Here is a 25,056-nt window from a genome sequence, read left to right as displayed (position 1 = left end):
GCCGTATACGTACGTTTGCGATCTCGCTCATAAAATCTGTAAAATAAAACTGAACTGTACGTACACGCACATCCAGGGTAGTCGATCGACATGACTCATAGATGTGACGTTTAATTCATTCGAATGTGAGACCAATAGAATTATATATATTCGACTTTTGCAAAATCAGGAATACGATCGACGAGTTAGGTATAAAAAGATGTACGTCCGTCTTTCACTCGGGCTAGCTCTGCTGTGAATTCTGTCCCGGTGTGAATGCTGGAGAAAAAGATGTCAAAATGATTTCTGCAGTTGCATCTAAATCCGCCATTCATTATCACACCATTTTTTGTTGTTACCATAGATAATGCTTACTTTGTATATAGTGTAAAGCGTTTCGAAACGTTTTTTTTTATTATGCCTTAAAACAACAATATCTATTATTACAGTATATTCCCTTTTCTCATCTCATACCTCAAATTAATTGCGTAAATAAGAAGAAGATTTGATATTCCATTATAATAGAATAAGCAAAGCAAAAAAAAGACTTGGGAACAGCCTTTCTAAAAATAGATTCATTATGATTGGCTGCGCAGGCAGTCATGCGCAGTGGATTTTTTTTGCAAAGCAGCTCCGAGGAGAGAGAAAAATAAAATTCTGTTGTCGAGCAAACTCTGGCGGGGAAACAGTGGGTGGACTTAACAGAATAAAAAGGTAAGCTTAATTGTTAAATTTCTTCTTCTCAAAATTGTACATCATTTTGATTTGTTTTATAAGTTATGTCTGAATTTCATTGAAATTTCTGAATTAATTTGCGGTCGTAATTACGTCGCACGTATCGACTTACTGCTGCGATGATCAGCTGAGCAGCAGATCAGCTGTTTATTATGGGAAAATCGAGAACGTAACACTTGATGGATTCTGAGTCGAATGATTTCATTTACAACCATAATTTATGGATAACAAGTTAAAAACCATAATGTTAAACCAGAGGATATATGCTTTTCAACACATTAATTCTAAGAACAAACACAGACGACATTGACAATGTAAAATCGTGTAATCTATGACTTTATGTTCGATTAGGAATTTTTGGCGATAAAAACCGCCTACAATATTTTTTTAACGTGAACATTTTATCATCATAAAAAGTAAGTAATACATTAAAAAGTAGGCTAAAGCATGACATAACTCATCATGTCGTTTTGGTGTGGTAGATTAATGATGACGACATGCAGCTATACATTTTCAGGACGGGAATCGGAATCGTAAAGGAAGTAAATATTTCCTATATTTTACCCAAGGATTAAGTAAATGATTTATTTTTCTTAACCACCATTGTTTTGACTTGTTTCGATTAAAGACGTTTATTGCATAACTATACATCACTACTGGTCTTTGTCTAAACAGATGGACATGGTCAAGCCATGGTCAAACGTCAACCCTTTCTTTTCATGCTTGACCTTGTAAATTAGCTCAACCGTCGAAATACCAAACAAACGCGTGTTCATCATAAATACTGAACTAATATTATTATTATTAATATTAATTATATGCAGTACTGTATTTTATTGCTCGAATTTTTTCCGCTTTGAATTGAAAACTGACCATTGACCCCGATATCAATGAAGATGACCATCAGCGATAATTGGTCACTAGGCCTATCTGTGATGATTTTGATAAGAAAGCCATTGTCAATAATACACTGAATAACTGTTTAATGTTTAATCTGTTAATTTAAAACACGGATTTATTTATGAAACCGGCCATATTAATTATTATAGTTATTATAAAATAACGGTTTTGACAAATAAAATAACGGTACGACTACGATGCATTACGTTTAATTTGGCCTTGTACACTGTTGAGTGTTGAAACGAAAATTCATAACTTATTTAATTTTAAATTATGCCATGTGCGCTAGGTAGGCTAGTACAAGACACGTGTAATTTTACTGTACTGTTTAGACAGTGTATAGTGGTATATTTCGTAATGTTTTATATTATTTCTCAACCATTGATTGTATTAATTGACAATTGATTTCGCAACTGACAGACGTTGCTGGACACAAAGGAACAATGAAATCGGGCGCTCCTATTTATTAGTCAGTATTACTATTAGTGTCAAGGCAATATAGTTATTCAATAATAAATCGTTATTATTACGACGTTGTTAATTACAAAATATTGGGCTATTAATTATGATATGATTAAATCACTAAACTACTTTACCCTATGATCGGGTAAAGCAAACTTAGTTTGTGAATCATTCTGAATTTCCTCAATGTTCGTAGTGATATCGTGTGCGTCGTGGTGGTATATAAAAAAGTGCATCGCCAAAAATCGTGATATAATCGTCATGACATCGTAATCACGTGTGCCATCGTAAATTCCTCCTGTAGACCATTCCCCCTCCTCCACCACCATCCCCTTTGTTTTTATTTGCGCGTGCACGTCACGACGACGGAAGAGCGGTCTCTTCACATGCAGATAGAGATAAGTGCGTGTTTTCATTCACAACGCACGTGAGATACACCGTCAGAAACACCGGGTGAATTTTACTTGATTTATGAGGAATGAATTCTCATGCTCTCAAGAGAAGTCATCAACCGCATGTCTACAAACATTATTTTACCCTAGAGACGTAGCATACAGTATTTTTAAACAAGTGTTCTAGGCCTAGGCCTAGCTAGGCTAAGTACATGTACAGGTATCTACTACTATGATAAAAATGTTTTTTTTTTAAATATCGGAGATCGTGAAACATGCTCTGGTTCCTGGAAATCACGTGATCATCTCCCCAAGGCCGACTGTCTATATAGGCCTATAATAAATAGACTTTAAAATTTACCAAAAATATCCCTTTTCAATCGGAGTGTTTAAACACAATGCGTGGGCAAGGTAATCGCGCGTACTCTACCAAATGGTGTAACATTATAAATTTCTATTACGCAATTGAAGTCGTAAACATCGTACGATGGCATAAGGTCATTGACTTCCTTATCGTCCCTATTCTATTCTAATTAATTATTATAATATTATGTTAAGACGTATAGCACATTCACTTTCTATATTGAAGTTTTTTTAGTGTATATTTTCCAACAGTATACAATACAACAATTTTGATTTAAAAAAAAAATTATTCTTTTTATTTACTATTAATATATTATTATATAAACTATAGCCTAAAATCTATGTAAATTTATATTTTTACCAATTACAAAATTGATATCAATAATCCCCTCCCTACCCCACCCACCGAAAAAAAAACACCCCACAATATTTTTGTCATTTACCAAGACCTATCTATACCTATTTATTTTGATCCTAGACAATACAATTATAAATAACATTGAAACAATATACTAAATATTCGGAAGGACTTAATTCATTCCAATCAAGGTTAGACAGCAGACAAAGTTGGAACAGAATCAGCAGAAATCAGGGCGGTAAAATGTACACTAGGCCTACAAACAAAACAAATGAATTCTGTCAGCAGACCGAATTATATAATCTTCTAAAAATCTATGCTTCCCTTTGCTTTGGTATAATCTCCATTTATATCCTCACTAATCCAGCAAAGGCCGGCTGTGTATGCCAAATGTTGATCTGATCTTGAACTTTACAAGGATTAATAAACTATCCAATCCATGGATAAAATTACTGATTGCTTTCTGAACACTTTGTCTGTGTTCATTCATAAAAACGTTGCATTGCATCATCACCACAGAGAACATGAGTAGAGCACGCAAACAGCATTCATTAAATTATTGTATATTCGGTGAGGTAGTTTATAAAGTAGAGCGCTGTGAATTCAAGTCTAGACTTGAATTTGTTGTCTTGAGCAGTAAGTTTTCTGTTATATTTTCAGTTTTAAAGGAAGAATTGTACTATTTAATTACATGCTTTTTACTGTACTTTTATTATAATTTTTTATACTAATTATTATTTTTTAATTTGAGAATAAAAATTAAATTGGCACCATATGTTTTGTTCAGGAATTAATAATAAATTATCATATTTTGATACCAACTACTAAACTAAAAGTTTCTAGAAACTACATTTGTATAAAAAAATTAATATATTTAATTTACAATTTAAAGTTCTGTGCATTCTTACCACAGTGTTGGCATTAACTCCACTTAATATTTTATTATTTATTATTATTATTTATTTCCTTTATTGCATCAAGTAAGCAGTGATGAAGTTGACATAAATATAATAGTAAATATGTAAACACATAGTATAACACAGTCCAAACAAGTAATACTAAAATATATCATAGTCCACAAATCAGTCTTTCAATGGCCATCATAGTACATCCAGTAACACAAACCAATAGAGGTTCACAATTTGCTTATCATAAGTCAGTTACTGATCATTCACCAATCATTGAAAACTCCGTGGAAAGTAATGAAGTTTTGAGTTGACTACAAAATCTGTATTTTAATTAATTTTTTATCTTCATTTATTTTGTAGGTGCTATATATTTTTGTAACAAGTGCACAAAACGACAGAATTCCAAGATGGCTCCCTCACTGCAAACAGCCCAACGCAGGCGGTTGTGGCTCGTGGTCACCATGGTGTTTGAGAACTTATTTTTTTCAGCCGTCCTTTTGGGATGGAGTTCTCTTTTACTGGTCCTAAAGAAAGAAAGATTTTATTTTTATCTCTGTGAAGGAGGTAAGTGTTTGCTCGTTTAATCATCAAAAATCAATCAAGATGAAAAATTGATAATCAATATCATTAATGAAGTTTTTGTTACTAAAGGTTGGCCGTGAATAGAAATGGACATTATGTACAAGACCCAACAATAAGTCATGTTATTAAAAGCGTCCCCCTGAATATAGGGATTATTATTGACTATAGCCTACTGTGCACAGATATTTCCTGTCATTCAGTTTCATTGGAAAGTGTATTAGTATGGGCAGAACTTTTCCCCGGCAAGGGTGTCCCCTGAATAGAGGTATCCCCTCTGAATTTGAGTGTCCTCTGAATAGGGTTGTCCTCTGAAATAGAGGTTTCCTTTTCATAGGGGTGTCGGCTGAATAGGGATGTCCCCTGGATAGGGGTGTCCTCTGGATAGAGGTGTCCCAAAGGAGGGTCCTACTGTAATTTTTAAAATAAATCTGGTTACTTTTAGTCCTATAGCAAATTAGTATTGTAGGTGCCCTACGCTTAATTGGAAATAAACGATTATAGATTAAACACTACTCCGGTGTGAATTTCAGTTGTGAAATTTAATATCAGGTGTTAATACCTGACTAGTTAAGTTGTGATGAGACCATGTCAGTGAAGACATTGAAACCAACACTCTTCAACATCGATCGATCAAATATGTCGCCAGTGTTTCTGAAAATAGTGATTGTAAAAAGGAGAAAACATGTGATCTTTGACCTTTTGTAAGTAAGGTACCAAATAACCCCAAAGGCCTTCCATCAAATCTTGACAAGAGATATGGAAAGTACATATTTGTTAATCGATAACAAGCAAAGTCTGAAATGTTTATCAAAAGTATCTTGTTGTCTTTAGTTTATTTTTCTGATTATGGAGGAATTCCGGTATAGTCCTTTTGAAAGTGCATAGGATAAGGAGTATTATCTTAAAATTATCATATTTGAACTACAAGATAATACGTACAGTGGCGGATTCAGGATTGCTAAACCACGTCCTATTTTGCATTGTATTTTTCAAAATTTAGTGCCGAGTTGAACAACCCTTTGAATATTCTGCCTATACAGTTGTTACAAATCGAAAAATTCCATTACTAAATGTTTTAAAACTAAATATAATGCAATATTAAAAAAAAACACGAAAATATAAAGCTATAATCATACGAGAAGAGGTTAGACAAAGGGCTGGGTTCAGTCAGGAACAAATAGAGGAGTGAATATTATTAGGAACCTTTCTCAATTTCCATTTAAGATTTATTAAATTTATTTATTAAATCCATTTTCAATCAAAAGTTTAAGTCATCTTAAGAAATGTAAGAAGTTTCAGTTAAATTGATTCAAATTATTCTCTCGTAATTTTTAATAAGACAGTCATTAAAATTCACAACTTATTATAAACATCTGTTCGAACTAAATAAGCTTTAGTTGTTATGTGTGGGTGGATAAGTATTAAGAATTTACTGTTTAGATTCTGCATATAAGAATTACGGTTTCTCATAACAATTGAGACTATTGAACAAAGTTCTGTACTTGTACAGTATTTTAAATTGTTTTGTGCCTGTTACAGTTGTGTAACAACTATGAGCGCAGAGCGTTCATTGGCTAAACCCAGGGGCCCCTGAGCAGTGACCAGAGGAAAAAACAGGCATTAAAATATGTCGAAAAAGGCTAAAAACACCCAAGAGTTCCTAAACCAGGGGCCTCAGGCCTTTACGTTACGCCACTGGCCTGTTGATTTATATTTGAATCAAATAAAAAATTGATAATAAACGAAAATCAACTATCATCATGATTAGAAACCACCGTGGGCATTCTAAACTATGACCTTATCGGCCAAACAGTTCCACTCTTTTCACTTTTTAGTAAATACCTCTGCATATAAAAATACTAATTGATGGATGTGCATAACAAGAGAAAAAACCCCAAAAAACCCATCACTTTATTTTGTTTTGAAAATGCGTCCGGCAACCCTTACTTTTATTATTATATATGCAGTGGCGGATCTAGGGGGGGTGAATAGGGTGGCTAGCCACCCCCCTTAATTCTCAAAAAAAAAAAAAAAAAGATGCAACCTAATCGCGATTGACCGTCGCTAGACGTGGATTAATCTTTTAATTAAGAAGAGTAGGCCTAGGTAGGCCCTACTAGAGTAGCTAGGGTTAGCATTAATAGTTGTGTGTAAATAGGCCTACACAGTGAAAGAGCTAAGAGTTCAATTACTATTATGAATTCAAGAGTTTAAAAAGAAACACGATTTACAATCTTCGGAAAATACCCATTTTTAAAACACACGCACTCCTAAAACTACCAGCGTCACGTTGTCAAGCTCGCTCCTCGTGTGAATGCTGACGTCATCACTCTCCAAAATACACCATTTTCCATTGCAGTTGTTAATTTCCGCCGCCCTGGTCCGTGTGTGCACAAGCGTTAGCGTGGCATATTTACACCCCTGCTTAGTGGAGCGTAATATCGGGAACTTTTTTCTCGCGCATGAAAGTTTTTTGTATAATATTATGGTATGCAGTATAAACGATAAAAATAAACGAGAAACATGGTGTTCTTTTATTATTTTATAGGCATAAAATAAACATGAAATGTCTTGTATGTACACGGGACGGCCGAAAAAAGTATGTGGCGTATTTGGCGTTTTTTGATTTGTGTTATAGACACGGCGATTACTGCGATCATTGTATACCAAATTACATTGATTTATTCACCCGGCTGTAGGGTATATATCTCTGAGGTTAACAGACCACCAAAACACGGTACACAACACATGCACTCTATCGAGGCATTTTCGGAGTACCGCATTACCAAAATGTTCATTTTGTTTGAAGGTTTTTCGATCAAAGTTTATTATTAGTTCGTCGAAAAAGATCCGTACAGTATTTAGGAAGGATGTATTTAAATTTACATTATGTAATAATAATATTTGTTATTAAGTGTGATGGAAACAGTTTCTCTAGCCTATTAAACAGTGTGTAAGCATCTATTTTTTCAAAAATTTTCGGAGCCTCAAAAGGGGGATACCCCCTCCCAAACCCTCCCCCGCTCGGTGCTACGCACCTCGTTTGCCACTTTCGTGGCCACCCCCCCTCGTCAGATCCTAGATCCGCCACTGATATGATTTGATTGTATATATTGTATAATTAACTAGGTGTGTTTCTTACACTCTAAAGCTCTGTCTAGTTTGACATTGACAAAAAAAGTATGATATGCCCATATATGGTAGTGTATGCCCAAATATGGTAGTGATTGACATCATCATGTCCATATATGGCCACATGACATCTTTTTGTCACATAAAGTTTGATAGTGTAGACAGAGCTTAATTTTAATTAAGCTCTGTTTACACTATAGAAAATGTGCTTGCCTTCCAATCCCAAGGTGTTTTAGGTGTAAATAAGACAATAGTCTTAAAACGTGAGGTAGACGGTTGCCAAAATAATGTTTGACAATAATATTTGTTTTTGCGATGTTTGATATGGAAGTGATTATATAACACCTGGATCATGTGTATAAAATCAAGGGTCTTCCTTCTTCTGTGTTTGCCTGACCAAAATTGTGTTCTCAATATAAATTTTGGCCATGGACTGTTGTTAATACAAGTTTGTTTCGTTCTAATCAGATGTGTAGGCCTACAGTATGTAATAGAAAGAGGAAACAAACACCATTCTCACCCCTCCTCCTTTTTTTTTTGCCTTTTTCAATCTTAGCCTAGATTAGCAAGTTTTTTTTTCCATTTTCCTGGAAAAAATCAATCACTATAAATATCTTGGTGGCTACAGGTTGTCCAACAACCGGTTCAATGAAATAGATTTTAGAAGGAATTCAAAAACTTCATCTCCTCCTTCCTCCGGTACTATATCTTGGATGATAACAGTAAGTCACCAAAGTGCCAAGTTTAAATATTTTCACATAGAATAACTGGTAAATATGATTAATTTCATCCTTCCTTTTAGTCCAGTAAAATATCACCTTCACCATTGCATAACGTTAGTAGTCAACGAGATTCTCACCGTAGGTTCTAAACATTATGTAAAGATCATTTATTGATGTTGCGTCACGTAAAAGTTGGGATTTGTAGAGAAAATGAAGTTTTTATACGCAGTTTTTGCTTCCTTTCGTCGTGGTTTGTTTTCATCGGAAAATGACGTCATGGGGCATAAGTGAATGACACGCCATTGTCGACATTTGCGTTCGTATTAAAAAGTGAATTTTAAATGTACGAATATGGTATTAATTATCTGTATTACATTGTATTATTATGTATCACATATATAACAAGTCATTTTGATAAAAAATAAGTCAAATAAATATGAAAAACAAAGGAAAATTGTGATTTTTGCATGTCATCTGAAGTGACCTTCCATACAATGTGATAGCGCCCTCTATAAGTATTGATACACTCGCACTTCAAACTGCAAGCTTTTTGTTGTTATATTCATTCATTCAGAAATACAATTTAAGGAAGGAATCGAATCAAGGGCATTATTACTTGGTTTATTATATATTTATGATGTTTTCCCCAAAAATAATTACTAGTATGTACATTTTGCGAATTGTAGATGTACCGGCGGTATGAAATTAAAAAAAGCTGTTTACGCGGTCTGTAGCCTAACGATATAATAATAATTATATGTATAAAATAATTGTTACTTTTTTTCTGATAAATCAGTATGAATATGTTTACTTAGCGCTGCTTTAAGCACCCTATTAAAAAAGAAAAGAAACAAATTGATTTAAGCCTATTTTTTGTCACGTTTTTGGTAATTAATTGTCTTCTTCGCTCTCACTATCTGATTCGTCACTGTTCTCATCATCCGAGTTAAAGGAGTCGTTCTCAGCAATCGCTCGTTCAATTCTGTTGGAAGAATCTCGCTTTCAAACCACAAAGGCCCCAGCAAATCGTTATCACCAACGCACCATCCGTTATTGTCTTGGGGTTTCGGCAACTCGTAAAATCGGTGTTAGAGTGCGAGCCTCCACAGATCCTGACTTGATAGTTCGATCATCGTGCGTTGTATATGTTGATGCAAGCATCTACGCGACGGTGGAAAGTTAGCTAATTTTTAAATCAATGTTTTTTTAACACTGATTATTCCGGGTTTTTTTTCTTGCATTTCCTGCGAAAAAAGTCAAATCTAAGTTCATCGGTAGGCCTACGCCTTGCTTTCAAACGGAATCCATATAATAACAGGCACGTGAACTATTCCAGTTCCAACATTAACTCTTCTTCTCCTTTCCAACTTTCTCCTACTTTCTTGAAAACCTCTTCAAATTTTGGATATTTTTCGACAAGTTTAATGGCCTTTAATTTTCCTTTTCCCTTGAAAGCGCTGGTCGTGCTGCACTTTGTGAACGCATGCAGCCCTAGAATGGCATTACATCGACTTGGGGTGATTTCAGTGGCTAAACTGTGAGATTGGTTATTCGTCAATTCCTGCCACTGCCTGTATCGAATAGGACTTTTGCAATAATGGACGAAACAAAATGTAACAATATAAAAAAAAAACATCGCTGGATCCCGATCGAAATCAAGGAGTACCGATGAACTTAGATTTTACTTTCTTCGCAGGAAATGCAAGGAAAAAGACGGATAATCAGTGTTAAAAAACATTGATTTAGCTAACTTTCCACCGTCGCGTAGATGCTTGCATCAACATATACGACGCACGATCGAACTATCAAGTCATGATCTGGAAGCTCGCACTAACGCCGATTTAAGAGTTGCCGAAACCTCAAGACAATAACGGATGGTGCGTTGGCGATAACGATTTGCTGGGGCCTCTTCCAACAGAATCGGATGATGAGAACAGTGACGAATCAGATAGTGAGAGCGAAGAAGACGATTAATTACCGAAAACGTGACAAAAAGTAAGCTTAAATCAATTTGTTTCTTTTTTTAAAATATGGTGCTTAAAGCAGCGCAAAGTAAACATTATTATTCATACTGATTTATCAGAAAAAAGTAACAATTATTTTATACATATAATTATTATTATATCGTTAGGCTACAGACCGCGTAAACAGCTTTTTTTAATTTCATACCGCCGGTACATCTACAATTCGCAAAATGTACATACTAGTAATTATTTTTGGGGAAAACATCATAAATATATAGTAAACCAAGTAATAATGCCCTTGATTCGATTCCTTCCTTAAATTGTATTTCTGAATGAATGAATTTATAACAACAAAAAGCTTGCAGTTTGAAGTGCGAGTGTATCAGCGTTGCCAGCGATAAAATTTAAATTATGCCGTATCCTGTCTCAAATAATGCCAGATTGGGAAAAATAATGCCAGATCCCCAAAATGTGGCCCTAAAGAGCGCCACCAACGGTTGTATGTCTAATAAACGTTTGTAAAACCCCAACTGACACAAAATAGGGCCTAAATTGTATCCCTATGTCGTTCAAAAATTGTATTTTACTAATAATTCTAAAAATATCTGGGGTGCGAAAATGGTAATTGCAAATGACACAAACACCAACCCACGAACCCTTCTCCCCCCCCCCCCCACCCCCAAAAAAACCTGTTACAGCCATGGAAATTTAGAATTTTTGAGCTGAAATATGAGAGCTGCTCGATCTTTGCACTTAATTTCAAATATGAAAGGATCTTAGCCCACCATAATTAGAAAATGGCAATTATAATTTAAAATAGGAAATAAAAATATATATTAAGTGTCTCCAGGACCTCAGCCCCACAATGGTTGATAAGAAAATTTTGAAAAATGCTGATGGCCGGAAATGCCACTTAATTTAAAATATGAAATAAAAATATATTTATTAGTGTCTCCAGGATCTTAGCCCACCATAGTTAAAAAATGGCAATAATTATAATTGAAAATAGGAAATCAAAATATATATTAAGTGTCTCCAGGACCAGCCCCACCATGGTTGGGACTGAGGTACAAACATTTGGAAAATAGAGCTGCTCGATGGCCGGAAAGGGCACTTAATTTCAGATATGAAATAAAAATATATTTATTAGTACCTCCAGGATCTTAGCCCACCATAGTTCGAAAATGGCAATTATAATTTAAAATAGGAAATAAAAATATATATTAAGTGTCTCCAGGACCTCAGCTCGTGGCTGGTGCTGAGGTAAGAAAATTTGGAAAAATAGAGCTGCTCAATAGGCGGAAATGGCACTTAATTTCAAATATGAAATAAAAATATATTTATTAGTACCTCCAGGATCTTAGCCCATCATAGTTTTGAAAATGGCAATTATAATTTAAAATAGGAAATAAAAATATATATTAAGTGTCTCCATGACCTCAGCCCCACCATGGTTGGGGCTGAGGTACAAAAAAATGGAAAAATAGAGCTGCTCGATGGGCGGAAATGGCACTTAATTTTAAATAAAAATTACCTCGCCCACATGGTCACTACTGGGGCTGAGAGGTGAAGAACATTTGGAAAAATAGGGTTGCTACGACGATGCAAATGGAACATAATTTGAAATATGGAAAACAAATTCTCCTAGAAGAAATTCTTTTTAAAATTAGAGCTTCTAATTAGTTACTGGAAATTGCCATTTCAAGGGTTGGGGTAGGGGTGCGGCCACTTATAATTATGAACTGAAACAACAAAACCCCTTTCATAATGTTTTCGTTCAATTGTCTCTATATCTGGGGATCCAATAACCTGCATGGTCTCTGAAATAGAGCAACATAATTGGCCAATAGCTAGCCTCTTCGGATTTGTTGTGCTGCCTATATCGCACACACGGTAGTTTTCGAGCAGCCTTCCTATCCGAAGAGTCTATTTAAGTCCGAAACAAAAGGATGGAAGAGCTATTGTACGGAAAATCCGAACAGATCTGTTTTGTACGATATGATATTGTGTAAGGTGATATGTATTAAATTGCAAGATTAAACAAAATATTTTATTTTTGTTCTGTGGTATATTATTTTTTTGGTTGTTCAAAAAACACAAAATTATGCCAGATTATGCTAAAAACGGCTAAATAATGCCGCGGCATTATGCCAGATGCCGTGGGCCTCTAAATAATGCCAAAAAGCATAATAATGCCAGAAATGGCAACTATGGAGTGTATCAATACTTATAGAGGGCGCTATCACATTGTATGGAAGGTCACTTCAGATGACATGCAAAAATCACAATTTTCTTTTGTTTTTCATATTTATTTGACTTATTTTTTATCAAAATGACTTGTTATATATGCGATACATAATATTACAATGTAATACAGATAATTAATACCATATTCGTACATTTAAAATTCACTTTTTAATACGAACGCAAATGTCGACAATGGCGTGTCATTCACTTATGCCCCATGACGTCATTTTTCGATGAAAACAAACCACGACGAAAGGAAGCAAAAACTGCGTATAAAAACTTCATTTTCTCCACAAATCCCAACTTTTACGCGACGCAACATCAATAAATGATCTTTACATAATGTTTAGAACCTACGGTGAGAATCTCGTTGACTACTAACGTTATGCAATGGTGAAGGTGATATTTTACTGGACTATTTGTTTTGTGTTGGATTAAAGTAAAACATGTTTTATGAAACGTTTGCCAACTTTTCTGTTGTTATTTTTCCACTTGTAGTGGACAAGCCCATAAACAGAGGATATACAGAGGTTAGGCTGACCTTATTTGTGTTTAAAACTGTATCAGGAAAGATCAAAGTCAAGGCCATCTTTTGGTTTATTTTATTTTTGTATGTAGATTATAGAATACATGTATTATGTATAGGGCTTTGTATTTGACTGGTAGGATTGTACATAGGTGCATTCGAAGAAAGAAAAAGCATCAATTGTTAGATATAGTATTCCTTTGTCTTTCATCCATTTTTCATATACTGAAATTTAATCTTGATAAAGTAATCGCGATGGTTTAGATTGACTGAATACTATTATACCTAATATATATTTTATTTTCCAATTCATTCTTACTTAAAAAAGGTCTTTAAATTTCAAAACAAATGACCAGGCACCACCAAGGCATCAACCGATCAGCTGTTTCTAAAGCTGACCTGGGAAAAAAGCTAAAATGATACCCTCATTAACAGACAATACATACAGTAGCCAATCAGAGTGCAGTATTCTGTCGTCATCAAAAGAGTATTCAATTCTTCAAATATATTTTCAGTTCTATGTTTTTGTTTAGTGATTGAGATAAGTAAAATGTGTTTGTTTCTTTAAAAATAAAAATAGAATTTCTAAATAACTTTATAATTTTTATTCTGCAAATGAAATAATGCAGCTTTTAAAACCCTTGATAGAAAAAAACAAGCCTTGCTGTGTTTTATTATTCTTTAAAATATACATGAGTTTTCCATGAAATGTTATACCTCAGGGATACCTTAAGCTTATTAACTCTCTACTTCAACCCCTTCTATACACACCCCCTTTCGTGACCAATCAGCTTGCAGTATTTAGATGACAATTACCAAGCTGCAGCTGTTTATGCTTAGCAACAGCATATCATTAAAGTTTACTTATCATACATGAAACCAGCCAATCAGATGGCTTGAAAATCACCTGAGCTCAGCCAATTCTAGAATCATTGCTCTGTACTTAAAAGTAATGTTATAATTTATTAAACATTTAAATACATTAAAATTTCTATAAATATAAATTTGTGTTAATAAAAAAACATTATTGGTATTTCATGGATGCCAGTCTTTTTGACAAGTGGTGGAGCCTACTATATTATTACACATTTTGGGGATAAAAAGGAAAACAAAGAAAATCTAGTTGCTGTATAATATTTGTTATACAACAATTATTACAACTGATTACCCTTAATTATTTATGTGTTGGATCATTGGTTATTCAATGTGTATTTATTGCATTGATTCTTGCATATTATTATTAGACAAGAATAGACAAACACTGTTTAATGAAACACAATCAAATGCATTAATAAGTGGCTCTAGACTTTGCTACAGGTTTCAGAGATTCTAAATTCATGGATCTATTGTAATATTAATTATTATTTAAAAAAAAATTAAATTAAGTATGAAAAACAATACGATCAAGGCCATAGCGAGAGGTTAAAAACAGATGAGGCAAAAAAATATAACTATTTATATAAAATATGACGATCTGTGCAGGGGAATTGGGGTGGGTGGCGAAAATTAACAATTACAGATGAGGCGAGCGACTCATCTGCCTCATGCTGGCTACGGCCCTGACAATGTATGTCAACATTTTGAAGAAAAATAAATAAGATAAAAACATATTGGAAAAGAAAGAAGAAAGGAAATGATAGATTGTGCATAAAAAGGTTGAGTGTCCGAAAGAGTGCAATAATATTAAAAAGATTAGAGGGGTAATCCAAAATTCACTTGACCTTTCAAACCGATTAGTGTGACCCAGCCAGGTACACACTCGTGCACGTATCACATCTTTTCCATCCACCCTCTGTAATTTTTTTCATATTTGTATGTATCAATCATCAATTATTGAAATGTTATGACCTAAAATTTATAAATTCTTGTTTTTTCCCAAGGAGACGAAACACTAATGGACAATGAAAATACAACAGAAACCAGTACATATTGGGAAAATGGGACATATATATATACGGATTATACGACGACTACGGCGGCATCAACACCAGTAACAACCATGCAATCTGATATTGATATATATGTAATAGGGTGTCGGGAGCAAGACGAGAAGTTAAACCTTGCATTCACAGTGGGATCGTTTTTACTAAGCGGCCTTACATTTCCTATTGGAATGGTCATGGATAAAATAGGATGCCGTTACCTCAGGATGGTCGGAAGGTGAATTGAGTGACTTTTTTTTCATTCTTAGTCATCCAGTGGAAATAATAATTCATATTAACATATGGTCACAAATATAACGGTCAACAAACAACAAATAAAAAACGAGGAAGCCACCTTGAAAAAGATTGTACACACTCTCTCACCTCCCTTATCTTAATTTCAACTTCTCTATTTATCATGTTCTTAAGTAATTTGTTCTGGATATAATAACTTCTTATTACCTTATTGTTTTTTTTTTGTAAGGGTCTCGGCTTAAAAGCTTTGCTTATTTTGAGTTCCCTTTTCCAGAACTTTTTGATGACATATTTGTACATCCTTAGTTTTATGGAATAAATTGATTTTGATTGATTGATCCATTGCCCCTGTTGTTGGAAGATAAAATTGAAAGATTTGACCAGAGGAAAAATGGCAAAGGGCTTCCTACTTTCTAGGAGTTTTATCAGATAATAACTGTTTTTGAGTGTTTTTCTTTACACTGTTGGATCTTGAATAAATAAATAAATAATCTATTGTTTTTACAACTCTTGTAACATGACCACACTGCTGATATTGCCCCCCCCCTCCCCCTAACTGCAAAAGTTAAATGGTAAAATCCCAACCAGTAAATATTTTTTAACAAAAATCCCCAAAGGTAAAAAAATAACTATGCGTAATTCTCTTTATCTATCAAGATAAATAAATAATAATTGAGAATTTGAAGTTTGATCTCCGCAAACAAAGGACAATCAGATCTTTCATGAAACGCATTGTTTGTTAATCGAACATGACCTTTGAACTTGGATAAATAGTATGATCAAAGTTGAGTGACTGTTAGTAGAATATTCCATGATACTAACTCATCCTTTGTTATATAACGAAAAAATTATAAGATAATTTTCACGGGAATTATAAATATAAAGTGTCAATTATGCCAGAATAGGAAAAGAGGTTCAAATAGGTTTACACTTACGGCAAAGCAAAATATTTGCACATTTTTAAATCAATTTTCTCTGACGTAGTTTGGATTATAAAAGATGAAAGTTTCCAAGAAAATTTACAGGACATGTTGAACAAGATGTAAATTCAATAATAAAGATCGGTTTGCTGTTATTCACAGAGGGTTTATAAACACTAGTATAATAAATCATTGCTGTGTACTGAAGAAATATTTATATTTCGAACAACAACTGTAGTTTATATATGTTCATGGAATTTATATTCAATTGGTCTAAAATGATGAGATAATGTTGTAAATTCACATTTATTTTAAGGTAAATTCTTTTATCTTTTCAGTCTTATGTTTGCTTTCTCATGCATTTTATTCGGGTTTGCCGATGTAGAGACGTCGTCATGGTTACTCTTCCCAGCGGTCGCTTTCAACGGCGTTGGAGGAATTATCACTACCTTCACATCATTCCAGGTAAAAAAATGAAGAATGATGGAATTTTTTGTCACATTTGATAGTGTGATAGTGTGGACAGAGCTTTAGAAGTCATGTAACTTTAGAATTAGAATTACATTTTAAAGACCGTTTGTAAAAATAGACAATGAAACAGATGAATGGTAGACAGAACGTGATCGTTTTAAATGTACGGTTGCGCTGCTGACAACGTGATCTGTTTCAAAATTGTTATACCAAATGAGCCATGGCACCGACGAGAAGGTTCACCTATGATACTCAGAAAAGTTTCTACATCTGTCCGTAATTAAGCTAGAAGTGGATTACAGACAGATGAGGTAGAAAGGGTCGTAACTTAAGTAGATTTTAAGCGAACCGGGTAATAACTAAAGGTGAACCAACTTACATACCATTCATAGACGATACATTTAGTTTTCCCTCAGGGTGGTTTTTGGTCAAATTTAGAAATGGAGTGTGTAGATTGTAGGTCTTATTCATTCTTTTATTTTAAGTAATTTGTTTCAAAAACCTTATTTTTTACTGGTTTTAATTCACTAGTATTTTACAAAAAAATGTAATGTGCCCAAGTATTGTAGTGATGTGCCTAAATATGGTAGTGATATGCCTACATATGGTAGTGGTGTGCCTAAATATGGTAGTGTTGTGCCTAAATATGGTGGTGATGTGCCTAAATATGGTAGTGATGTGCCTAAATATGGTAGTGATGTGCCTAAATATGGTAGTGGTGTGCCTAAATATGGTATTGATATGATATCATCATGATATATCACATTGTTTGGTCACATAACGTTTAATAGTGTAGACAGAGCTTTACAGTTTGGACATTGTATTTTCAAGTACAGTACAAACATTTATTAATACAGCAATAGAACTGCTATTGTTTGGAATAGTTTAGGAACATAAAGGCTAGTTCGTCATACCCATTAATACTGTTTTGATTTTACGATCTTTTGGGAAAATATCTTACAGATAGTTTGCATTCTTCTAAATTTCATTCCAACATTAATTGGTTTTGTTTAAGGCTCTCTCTACAGTACACTATCAAAATTTATGTGACAAAAATATATGGACATAATAATGTCATATTTCTACCATATTTGGGCACATCACACTTTTTTTGTCAAACTAGTTTGATAGTGTAGACAGAGCTGTAATAACATTTTTATTTTATGATATTACGGTTGATAGAGGTCAACAAACTTTACCTCAGGTACTAATTTGTTTCAGATTGCTAACTTATTCCCTGCCAAAAGGTCCACCGTCATCAGTCTCAATATCGGGTCATACGCCTCAGCCGCCATCCTGTTCATGATCCTCAAGGTACGTTAACTGCAACAATGTAATAATGTATCCACAACACCTGTTGAGCCGTTAACCCCGAAGGCTGCCAGCAAACTTTAAATCTTGCACTGGAACTTTGTCAAGTTCATTTTTCTTGTATTACTTGTCATATTTAACACGTTGTGTGTGATGGAGGAGAGTGATAATTTGGCAGACAGTCACGTTCTGCGATCACTAGAAAACAAAGAGAAAACAAAACATATTGTAATGTTTTCAATTCAAAATTATGTTTTTAATTCAGAGAATATGTGTTTGTGTTTAAACTATTTAAAACACATTATTTTCGTTTTACAAACCAAAACAAACATTAATGAGACAAACATGAAACTTTAATTTAAGAAAAACATCTAAGAAAAAACAAGTAAATACTATGCAATACATTAAAACTTTATTATGTCAAAGTTCATTTGGTTGAGGTAATACAATTTCATAAAAACGTTCAAAAAATACACAAAAGGCAAGCACAATCACAATTATCATGTTAAAAAACAAATAAATAAAACAAAGAAAAAACCAAATAATTATAACTAACAAGATAAATTTATTTATAACATCTATGTACAGGTATAATCATTTACTGAAATGATTTCAACAAGTGCTTAAATATAACTACATTTGGAAAGTTTAAATTGAAATTCTCTCTTCTATGGCAACATTCCCCCCTTCCCCAACTACCTCCAGAACAATTTTCCCCCAAACATACAAACTTTCATTTATACTATCTTTCAATAGGGATTGTACGACGTTGGTGTGAGCCGGCAGATGATGTTCCTGGGTGTGGCTGTATGTACCTTATTTATACCTATTAACTGTTGGATCAATGTACCTGTTGAACCCATTCCAGATCCAGAGGGAAATACTGGGTAAGTTTAAACTACACATGGTTTCCATAAAATCACTTTGTTTACAACGCCAAACGTTGCAAACAAGTTGTAGCCCATGGGCTAAAAAAACAACACATGGGTTAAAAATGTTGAAATGTAGTGCTCCTGGGCCAACCCCACTCTCCCTCTCCCCTCCCTCTACCCTAACCCTCCCGCTCCTCTTCAAAAAGCAAATTCATTTATAATTTTTGTTTATTTTCAGTATGAACTGGCACATGCTGAGTTTTAATCATCGTATTAGTGGAAAGAAATTTGAGAAGCATGTGACCACGGTCGGTCGACGCCTTAGTCTCGACACGGACAACGTGTTCCTACCACCCGGCAAAGGGTTCTATTCCAACGTCAGCAGCTTTGATCAACCTTTCGGAGGTCAGGTTAAGAAAGAGAAGGATATTGAAGAAATTAAACTAGAAATGAGAAACGGAAAACCGCATTATTCTTCACAGTAAGAATTAATTTTTCTTCTCATCACAGCATCTCAGCAAGAGAGTTCAATCAAACATATCATTAAGAAATAATTAATAATTAAACAATAGAAACTATGATTAGATAAAGAGGGGTAATTTCATTGTCTGCTGCTAGCATCCATTGCATAAAAGATGTAAAAGATTCACATAAAGATTACTGTATAAAGCACTATAAAACTAGTTTGACAAAAAAAAGTGCCCAAATATGGTAGTGATATTAAAGATAGTGTAGACAAGGCTTTAAAAACAATGACTTACCATTTTTACCTGCAGATTACACCTGGAAGTGAAGTTAGAAGGCGATGCTAAGGAAGGCGATAAGAGCTTCCTGAAGTCTGTGTTTAGCCCCATCTACATGTTAAGTGTGTTGGTATTGTGCATTGTCCAACTCCGTCTTCTGTTCTTCATCGGCTCCATCTCTCAGCTACTTGAACGTCTTGTTGGTGATAACACAGTCGTAGGTAAATAAGACCATATTAGAGAAATAAAAAAAAATGTTTTCATTGTTAATCTATTATCTTTTACCACTTTGGCCTTCCATATATATTCTTATACACAGAATGTATACTACTGTCTACTGTCTGTCTAGGAAAAGTGTAAAGCTCACACAAAAAAGTGTGATGTGCCAAAATATGGCAGTTTGATAGTGTAGACAGAGCTTAACATTTGTTGTGTTTGTCTTTTCAGTAAACAATTACATCAACGTATTCGGAATGATGCAGCTGCTATGCCTTCTCAGCAGTCCTGTGATTGGCTACGTCATGGATTGGAAAATCAAGGCTGCCCTCGAGCAAGAGAAGTGTGACAAACGCGAAAGACGACAGTCATATGACAGACGGGCTTCAACATGCTCTGAAAAGCGGGGATCCGTCTCTCATGAAAAACGTGCCTCGATTTCAAAAGACAAACGCGGTTCTGTATCATCTCAGCGACGCGTGTCTCTTGGATTCTTGCGCAAATTCAGTACGACGTCAGAAGATATCCTCTATGATGGATTCAACCCACCACCTTCGCTCAAGATTAGGAAATTAAAAAATGCTGCAGTTGCGTTTGCAATTACGACGACTCTACTCATGGTCTTCGGTGTGACAGTACTAATTCCAAACATTGTTCTTCAGGTTAGTATTTTAGTTTTTCAGTTCTACCCCTGAGTCTCTCGTGTCCCAAATCACCGTCCCAACAGAGGACTGGTTTCAATCTCAATATTATTTATTAAAGTTTATTATCATAGAATTTACTTAAAACCCTTAAATTAACCAAAACACAGGACCATACATTTTATTTATTATAATTATTCCAAAAAAAATTAGAAGAAGTGTCCCGTAATTTCACCTATGCTACACTGTATATAGATATACATTATATACTGTACATATTATATATGGCATATAATAGGCACAACTCAGCACTATAAGCGTATAATAGGATGCCATACATCAACATTTTCCGATCGTTTGTTACGTACGTGCAATTAAAAAAAAAATTAATTTCAGTAAAATGATAAAAATGATCACCTATAATTCGTCAAAGTGACGAATTAAGTTCTAGTTATAATTATTACATTCCCTTATCTATAATAATATAACCAGAGTGTTAAATTAATTTAAATTGATGACTTTATCTTTTAGATTCTCAGTTTTCTTTTGCATACAGTCGTCAGAGGTTTCATCCATAGTGCTGTGTGTGGCCTTTATGCAATTACGTAAGTACAAGAACATTTATTAATTTCTCGTAAGTCTTAAGTTAAATGTTTTAGTATGGTAGATTGTAAATGGATAAATACTGTCACTGAATGGATAACAAGGCACTAAGGAAGACGCATGGTAAAATTACCCAAGGAAATGGTTTAACAGAACATTTTCAGACTTATGGAGAGTCCTTTACCATTCAGTGGGTTGAAAATGGTTAATAATGACAGGGAGAGCAAGGAAGTTTAACAACAGAATGCTGAGCTTCGGAGATCAAAGGGTTTATCTGTGACCACGACACAATCAGTTCCAAGCCCCTAACCAGACACTGGACGCTGAGGAGAATATGTACACAGTACAGTACTGTTGGTATTTGTGGCAGCCAGACATAAGATCAAAGGACTGTTACAAGTTCCTTTTGTTAGATTGCCTTTGGTTGAGCAACAGCTCCAATGGGTGTATTGCTGTAATCATAGGATTTCCAAGTACTACCATTGTTGTAATAATGTATAACGTTATAACACAACTATTGCTGTTTTCTTTGCAGATATCCTGCCAATCAAATAGGAAGCCTTGTTGGTCTGCAGTCCCTGGTGTCAGCCTGTGCCACTCTCTTGCAATATCCCATCTTTGTTGCCATTGAAGGACCCTTAGAATCAAATCCTTTTGTGGTAAGTTCAATTAGTTATAAACATATAAAGATGTATTGTCCCCCAAAAACATGAAAATTGAAGATTAATAAAAAAAATAGACTTTGAACAGGCCATTTCACAGTTTTAATTTATTTAAAAAAAACATAAAAAAGAAATGTTTTAGGGGAACAAAATACCAGGGATGAAAATCACTGCTTTATCTCTCCACCCTACTTTTTAAAATTCATATATCTGTACCCTTAATGCACTGATTGTTATACCTAATACAGAGAATCTATTGCATTTTGAATACCATATTACAGAATTGTTTAAATATAACAACTAAATTATATTATTTAAACAATTACAATTTTAACACCATGTTTTCTTTCAAACCTTCTGCTTTCTTCCATGATGTTTTCAAAAATGCAGAAGGTGGGAATTTATCAATGCTAGTTTTGTGTGTTTATTTACGTATCTTTGTACCATGTCTCATTAATACTCCTTGTTGATTGTTGATATTCTAAGCTGTTTTGTGGTGTTAAGTGTAATACATTTTATTGGCAAAGAACCAAATTGAAGTCAATCAATACAATTTGTACTGATTTCTTTGAAAATATTTAAACTTAACTGTAGTAGTAGCATGACCTTTAGTTAAAGTTTGGTTATCACTAGGACACGTAAGCACACCGCAAGTAATTTGACCAACCACAAGCGGTGGGTTATCTAAACTGTCTCTTGTCATTGGTCAACCTGCCTGCGTTTCACTTACTTTCTTCATTGTGTCCTAGTGGGAACCAAGCTTTATTTTATATTTACTCTTCTATCTTTCTTTAGTATTGTGTGTAAAGGTTCCACATTTAGTATATTACTTAATATTGCACAAATGCAATATGGTGGTATCATTTAATCATAGAACAATTCCTTAGTATTTCATTTTGTTGTAGTTGTTTTATGGTGGGCGGTATTTGTATTTTGAAATAGTGACCTTGTAAAAGGAATTTAACTAACTTCCTAAGCAAAACAAAGGGATTGTGTTTGAATATGATGCGAATTAAAAAGTTTGTTCAAGTGTCAAAAAAAGAAAGAGGTCAGACTACAACAGGTCAATTGACTGAGAAAAATTGGAATCGTGTAGAATAGAAATAATGTAGAGATATTTGTGTGTGTACTGTTATTCTGTAGTGTAGGATATTTTTTAGATGTCATAACAATTAATTTAAATGTTTGATTCTGTCTCTTGCGCTCTGTCTACACTATCAAACTTTATGTGACAAAAAACTGTAATGTGCCCATATATGGACATGATGATGTCATATCACTACCATATAGCATATCACTACCATGGGCACATCACACTTTTTTTGTCAAACTAGTTTGATAGTGTAGACAGAGCTTTATATTTGTTGTACAATCCTTTGAAAATTTGATACACATATTCATAATAATAATAAAATAATAAATAATAATATTAATAAATATAATAAAAAACTTTGTTTGTTTTCATAGGTTAATGTTGGACTGTTTGTAATCACTGTGCTGTGTTATGGGCTTCCAATTTACATGTGGTGGTTAGCAAGAAAGCTGCGCTCTGAACAACTCGATGCTGAGCTTGAATTGGGCGAACCACTGATGCATCAACCTACCCAATCACTGAGCACCGTCCCTGAAGACGTATGATGAGAGACCAATCAAAAGGCTTCTAGTTTTATGGAGACGAATGGCTTGATGACACAGTCTTTGAACTTGCTAAACGTTGCTTAAATGTGAGGGCGCTTCGAGCCTAATGTTCTTGCTTGTGTTTTACACATTTAGGATAAATGGCTGTATCATCACTATCTGAAATGGACAACAATAATATCTTAGTTGCACCCCGTAGTAACTAAGTTATTGATATTGCCAGTGTGGTTATGATTTAGTGAGAAATTAAACTCACTAAGAAAACAAACAAAAAATAATTGAGTATATTGGTACTTTAATATTATTTTTTTATTTCATTTTAAAGATTGTTTCTTTGTATGGTCCACTTGGACGTTTATAATGTACATATTAATTACCAAAAACATGATGATAATATAAATACATATTTATGTGCAAGAAAACAACAATTTAATGATAAACAGATAAACATCACAACAATACTGGAGAAATAAGACAGCATAGGGTATATGTGTACAATTCTTAAAGAGGATATAAAAAGAGGATCTTCAAAAGAAAGAAAAATGGTGCAATTGTATTTTCCTCCCAATAAAGAGGATTTTTAACTTTGTTTAGTTGCCATGCTTATGTTTTGAAAGTACTGTGTATTACTACGAACGTCGTTGGCCGCAAACCGGCCCATGTATTTTTTCTTTTCATATTTTCTACCATAAATGGTAGTTCACATTACCTTAAGGAGTGAAAAAAAATAGTATAGAAATATAATTATGAGTACAACATATTTTTCTGCACTTTTAAGGGAGTAAAGTATGGGACCCAAGATAGAAATTAATGAGGGTAACTTAACTGTTAAATCATAATAGTGCTTGAAAGTAAATGTTGCACTGACTATCATTATGTCAAGAATCACGATTCTTTATTGGTCAAGTATCAGAAAATTTGATTTTCTTTTGGCAATACATAATTACATATTTTAAAATATATAAACAAAAAAAACAGTTCTGGAGGTCAGTATGTTTGTGTGTAGTAAGAATGAAATATTACTAATGTTAAATATTTTTACTTTTTATGTTCATTTTTATCCATGAGGAAAACATTTTGTTAATTGTTGAAAAGTTTTACTTGAGATAGGTAATAGACTTATTAAAAAAGGTTTCTGTTTATCCATTATATTTCTAATGTTTACAAATTATATTTGTGTTTGAGAAATAATAGATGTAAAGAAGGGTAGTGTTGGCCAGGGAGGGAGTTGTTAAAACTTAAAAACAACTCCCTGGTTCTGGGTCAATTGACAATTTGATGATGTTGTTATGTCAGTTATATGCTTTGAAATAAAAAATGACACAAAATATTGTTGTTCAAATATGTTGCTATTAATATTTAATTAAAAAAATAATAATGATAATGCATAAATTGCAATAAATAAAATAGAAATTTGAATACAAACCTGAGCTTATTTTATAGACTAATAATAAGTTGGATATGTTCTTGGTATAATTTGAATAGCGCCACCATTCGCCCAAATTTAGATTGCAGAATCGGAGCTAAAACGA

The 25,056-nt window shown here is 33.8% G+C and overlaps 1 protein-coding gene across 2 annotated transcripts; it reads left to right on the top strand.

The window, feature by feature from the left end:
* The first annotated feature begins 4,504 nt into the window (after window positions 1-4,504).
* Window positions 4,505-24,852, top strand: LOC140045400 (large neutral amino acids transporter small subunit 4-like). 2 transcript variants are annotated; one of them, XM_072090266.1, is made up of 11 exons: window positions 4,505-4,661; window positions 15,151-15,430; window positions 16,706-16,832; window positions 18,060-18,152; window positions 18,906-19,036; window positions 19,260-19,502; window positions 19,798-19,985; window positions 20,212-20,642; window positions 21,153-21,226; window positions 21,760-21,883; window positions 23,354-24,852. In XM_072090266.1, exons 1-11 carry the CDS (start codon window positions 4,505-4,507, stop codon window positions 23,522-23,524), a joined length of 2,019 nt encoding a protein of 672 aa, XP_071946367.1. In that variant the 3' UTR covers window positions 23,525-24,852. The 2 variants fall into 2 exon arrangements, with proteins under 2 accessions (XP_071946367.1, XP_071946368.1); XM_072090267.1 differs by lacking the exon at window positions 4,505-4,661 and adding an exon at window positions 12,931-13,102.
* The last annotated feature ends 204 nt before the right edge of the window (window positions 24,853-25,056 follow it).

The sequence above is a fragment of the Antedon mediterranea genome, chromosome 3 (assembly GCF_964355755.1).
Source record: "Antedon mediterranea chromosome 3, ecAntMedi1.1, whole genome shotgun sequence".
Classification (NCBI taxonomy): Eukaryota; Metazoa; Echinodermata; class Crinoidea; order Comatulida; family Antedonidae; genus Antedon; species Antedon mediterranea.
Note: the sequence above shows the minus strand (reverse complement) of the source record. Positions and strands in the feature narration are given on the sequence as shown.

Coding starts and splice junctions, on each gene's coding strand:
- LOC140045400 (XM_072090266.1), top strand. CDS start 4,505: ATGGCTCCCTCACTGCAAACAGCCCAACGCAGGCGGTTGTGGCTCGTG. Junction 4,662..15,150: donor TTTTTATCTCTGTGAAGGAG/GTAAGTGTTTGC, acceptor TTTTTTCCCAAG/GAGACGAAACACTAATGGAC. Junction 19,037..19,259: donor GATCCAGAGGGAAATACTGG/GTAAGTTTAAAC, acceptor GTTTATTTTCAG/TATGAACTGGCACATGCTGA.